The 5,013-nt window shown below is 45.7% G+C and overlaps 1 protein-coding gene across 1 annotated transcript; it reads right to left on the bottom strand.

Moving 5' to 3' along the window:
• Nucleotides 1–1,985: 1,985 nt before the first annotated feature.
• Nucleotides 1,986–4,576, bottom strand: FGFBP3 (fibroblast growth factor binding protein 3). The gene is made up of 2 exons (XM_028729753.2): nt 4,448–4,576; nt 1,986–3,453 (listed from the first exon to the last, which is right to left on the bottom strand). The coding sequence occupies exon 2, from the start codon at nt 3,361–3,363 to the stop codon at nt 2,578–2,580; it is 786 nt and encodes a 261-aa protein (XP_028585586.2). The 5' UTR covers nt 3,364–3,453; nt 4,448–4,576; the 3' UTR covers nt 1,986–2,577.
• Nucleotides 4,577–5,013: the final 437 nt, after the last annotated feature.

Genomic DNA, 5,013 nt, shown 5'->3' with positions numbered 1-5,013 from the left:
GTGGGAGGAGGCACCTCTCTTTGGGGTGGGGGGGCAGCTCAGAGACCAGAGGCAGCAGCTGCGGCTGCCCAGAGGACTCTCAAGGAGAGGGGAGAAGAGAGGAGGTTGAGGGGAGCCTCCACAAGGGAGGGGTGAGGAGCTGCCAGCTCTGCAGGCAAGGGGTGACACAACTGGGCTTCTGATCCTCACAGAGGTGCCGCAGAAAGAATGTAGTTGGTCAAGGACTCAAAAAGGTTGAAAACCTCTGGCTTATGGCATATTATCCAAGCTCGGATGCTATCCACTTCTGTATCTCTTCTGAAAAATCAAAACTGATCACCTGATTGTGAAGTTGGACCCTTCTTGTCTCAAGGGGCCCCTACTTTTATATGTCGTGGAAACTGCCAAGATAAAAAGTCCCATTTGTTATGTCAAGCTCATTAAAAAAAACCCACCTCTCTGATTACCTTATTCTTTCATTATTGCTATTCTTTCTTTATTTTATGTTTTTGTCTCTCATTGAAACATAAGCTCCTTAGATGTTTTTTTCTTAAAATTCCTCAGGTAGAAGAAGGCAAATCTAAGTCTCCCTTCAAGGCTTTTAGAACAAAGATCAACATTCTTACCCTCCAAGATTTTCCCAATTGTTCTTTTACTATAGAAAGCAATGCCTCTTCCCATTTATCATCCTCGTATTTGTTCTTCAGCATCTGCTTAAGTGAAAAGGAAAAATTGGGACATATGTGCAAATGCAAGCACAATTCTCCCAATCAAAACAGGGCAAGTTTTTAGGTAGCTCCCGGCTTGCAATGTTCAATGCAAGCACAATTCTCCCAATCAAAACAGGGCAAGTTTTTAGGTAGCTCCCGGCTTGCAATGTTCAATGCTGTAGCCTCAGGGAAAGTTGGCCATGTTCTACAGCTGCATGTACAGAACAGTCCTAAACCTTAATATTGAAAGCAAATTAATATTGAAAGCAAATTCTGAGCTTGATCTCTCTTGGATTTTGCCACTGGATAGAAGCTTTTTAAAGGCAAGGTTTAAAATGTAATTGCTAGGCTTCCCTTGAGAGAAAGTGGAATTCTTTGGATAGACTGCGGGAACTATGTCCTATATATATATACACTATGTAACCAGTGTGAAATGGGCTATGTGAAGTAGCAAGAGCTCTGATAAAAGTTATAACAGTCTGTTGATAAAATTGCTGCCACGGCTCTAAGCATAAATCCCAGCAACTGTGATACAAACTATGTGCGTCAAGAACATTTTGACCGATTATGTTGTGGAAGAAGAATCTGACTGAGAGTGGGAGAAAAAACACACCCTACCTAACAGAACGAAGGTCTCCTTCAGTACTTCTCAGAGGCTCCACAGTGCAAGGGAGGTGGAACGCAGAAAGCAATAGCTTATTATGGTGACACTTCTATTGGCCCATAAATACTGTCTCTTAGCTATTTCAAGCATTTGACAATAGGGTGGTACATAAATTCAACCAAGTCACTCTGTATCAATGGCTAGATTCATTAAGATGGAAGGCTAGAACAGTGAATTTAAAACTGGTGTGGGGGTGTGTGGGTGTGTGGGTGTGTGCGCGCGCACACACACACACACACACACACACGCACACACGCACACACGCACACACACACACACACACACACACACACACACACACACACAATACACAGTTTCCCCAGGACTGAGGGAAGTCCTGTAAAGATGTAGGGAGCTAATAACTTGACTGCTCAGCAAACCTCCCTCATATGCTAATGCTTCCTGGGGCATGAGGGCACATTTACTGAAGCTAAGCTGGTTTTGGACTGGTTAGTGGCTGGTTGAGAGGCTGCCTGGGACCTTCATGTATGCTACATTGCCTTGCATTTCATCTTGCTTTGGAGGGATACAAACACATTTAAAAAATACATAAATAAAAGTTTGTAAAATGTGATAGCATTGATACTGATAGCAGAGATTTCGACACTGTGTAATGAAATAACAAGCACAGGTTGCTGTAAAATAATTTCATTTATTATTATCATTAATGTAATTACGCCCAGTAGCATCTATTGTGTTAAAGAAAGAACCTTGCGATTATTTTTTTAGACATGGCAAACCCAAATATCTTTTATTAGCTGAGAATTAGCTACTTGATTGTGCGTAGGGAATAAACAGCCCGATGCAACAGGACAGTTTACTTAACAGCTGGAGCACATCTAGCATGGAAGGAACAATATGTCTTTCACCTTAACCTACCTTTTTCTAGTGCACACCCTCGGCCACTTTGTTAGCAGCTGCTGCAGGATTAGTAGGAATGAGTAAGTTATACATCCCATAAAAGCACAACTGCCGCATCCTGCCTCCCCTTCCTCACTGCCCCAAATCTTCACCCACGCTCTGTTGGCGCTCAAAAACTCCCATCCCACTTGACTCTATTCACCCCTGCCTCCATTTTGCCCTCGTCCCAAACCACCACATTTGCCTTCATTCCTTCCAACACTATCTCTACCTAGGCTGTCTGCTGTACACTCTGCCTTTAACCCCCCTTGCCTTTAACCCTCCCCCCACCCCGTGCCCCACCCTTCTCCCAGTTCTCCAGGTTCAGCCGTTCCAGAAATTCACAAAGAAGTTACATAGCGAATGCCACTTCTCTTCGCAGTAGGCCTCGACCACGCCTGCATTGAGCTCTGTGGGATGCTCGGTGCCTCCTGCGACCGATGTAGGTTGCATGCTGGAGGGCTGGGTTGGGGCGGCTGAGGAGCCGGGGCCTCCTTTCCTCTTCCCCTCTTTGTTTCGCTTGGCTGGGGCCTCCGCCTTGGCTGGGCTGCTGATCGCCCTGTTCCTGGGCGCCTGAGGTGGCTTCTGCGGGGCTGGCGCATCCTTGGCACGGCCTTTCCCCTTGGATCTGCCTTTAGCAGTCCCCTCAGTGGCCCCCGGGGCGTCAGTGCCGGGAGCGGTGGGCACCAGGTGTAGCTGCGCTTCAGAAGTCCCCTTCTTGCTACTGCAAAGCCGGGATTTGAGCGGGCTGCTGTCCTGGCATGGGTGCTGCTTCTTGCGGAGTTTGCCCAGGATCTGCTTCCAGAACTGGCGGCCTTTGGAGCTGTAGGCAGCGCATAGCTCTGGCTGGCCCCGGTAGACGCATTGCTGCCTCTTCCCACCCTCCTCTCCAGGCTGGTGGCAGCTGAGCAGGAGTTCGGTGGCTTCTTCGCCAGAGATCACCTGCCAACTGCACAGGTGTTTGTCACGGGTGGAGAACTGTCCAGACTGTGCCCATGGCGAGGAAGCGGGCTTCACTTTTTCGCTGCTCTCTTTGCTCTTCCTGCCGGTGGTGCCTTCCAGGCAGCTCAGGAAGAGAAGGGTGAGCGGAAGGGTTTGGGGGAGCCTCATTTCCTGAAGTCAGGGGAGCTGTTGACATTTATCATTCAAAAGCATCCGTGATAGAATCTCAGGTGAGGGGCCCTCTACATTCCCAAAGTCCTATAGAGGAGAGAGATATAGGTCAGCTGTGGACACACACTGGGCAGATAAAGATGAGCAGTGATAGCTCATTGCAAGCAATGCATTCTTCTTATCTCAAATTCTCAAACCTTCACTGGCATAAAATTCTTTTTAACTCACTGTGTGACCCTCAGCAGTGGGTAACGCCTCCAGTAGCTACCCTTTGTGCAAAGCAGACACTTGTTATGCTTGTTATGCATGTGTACCAACCTGGTATTTTCTGTACCTAATAGCACCCCCTGGGATACCCAATAGCTTTTATGCAGTTATATCAATGGTGCTGGATTTTGGTAGTAAGCAAAACTCCTCTGCATCTTTTGTTTTACACAGAGAAAGACTAAAAACTTGGCAATCTTAAGTAGAAAAGCCACCCCTGTCTACATTCAACAGAGGAGTTACATTCCTGTTTGAGTGCCATCCGTGTGGTTAAAGTGATTGTCCTGACAACATTATGACAACATTAACAAACAAACACAAATTTGTTTAAGATGCATTCAGAGTAAGCACCGTTGTTCTCAATTGGCTTACGTCTGAGTAAACACATATAAGATTGTGTTGTTAGAAATCTATCAGATTTCTTTCTATGATACCAGAAAAGTGATAGCAAGGTTTCGTTGAAGTGCTCTTTTCTACTGCTGCCTTCCTCTCTTCTCCACGCCCCCATCCTGCTTTTAACAAAGACATTTCGAACTCCCAATTTCTTTCCTGCTTTCCAGGTTTTCTTTCGTGCATTTTCCAAATGCAAAACCATCTCTCCAGTTTGGTGGTGCTCTTAAGACATAATGAATCTGTTGGTTAATTTGGATGTGAGATCACTGGTTGCATGGTGCAAAAAACAAATATTTTTGCTTATTGCAGCACCAAAGAAACTGCATGGGAGGATCCCCAAACTTGCCACCAAGCTAAATTAAACAGTTCCAGTACTGACCCCCCCCCCCCCCGCGCGCCCACTCCTTCTGGCGGTTATACTTACAGTTCATTGCAAGAGGCAGAGAGCTCTCCAGGAAAACTACAAGCCTGCATGTAACTGTAGTCTCTGTTAGAGAACTGTACAGAGCATGCATGTGTTATCAACAGTCCAGTAGGGGCCAGCCACAGCCGAGGCCCCTCCCCAGTCTTATGCATGCAAACACACACACACACACACACACACACACACACACACACACACCAGAGGAGAATCCTGAAAAACAAACCTCTTGACAAAGAGCAATCATGTTCTGTTCTTTATGTATTTATAGGCAACGTACTGAATAGCTAAATAAATATGATCCCAATACTCACTGGCAGAATTTGTTACTGCTCATAATAATAATAATAATAATAATATAATATAATAATAATAATTTATTATTTGTACCCCGCCCACAGTAGCCCCACTATCTGCTCTGTTCAATTTAATCACTCTACAGCATTAGCTCTATTGCAAAGTAATGATCATTCACGGCACCCATTCAAATAGTTCTTACTATTAAGATGGCCATGGCAGGTTCTGCTCCTTGTAGGCAAAAGCGTTTCATTTGCTTAGACTACAGCCAT

This window comes from Podarcis muralis, chromosome 6, assembly GCF_964188315.1.
Source record: "Podarcis muralis chromosome 6, rPodMur119.hap1.1, whole genome shotgun sequence".
Taxonomy (NCBI): domain Eukaryota; kingdom Metazoa; phylum Chordata; class Lepidosauria; order Squamata; family Lacertidae; genus Podarcis; species Podarcis muralis.
The sequence above is the reverse complement of the archived record's forward strand: the minus strand, read 5'-3'. Positions and strand labels throughout refer to the sequence as shown.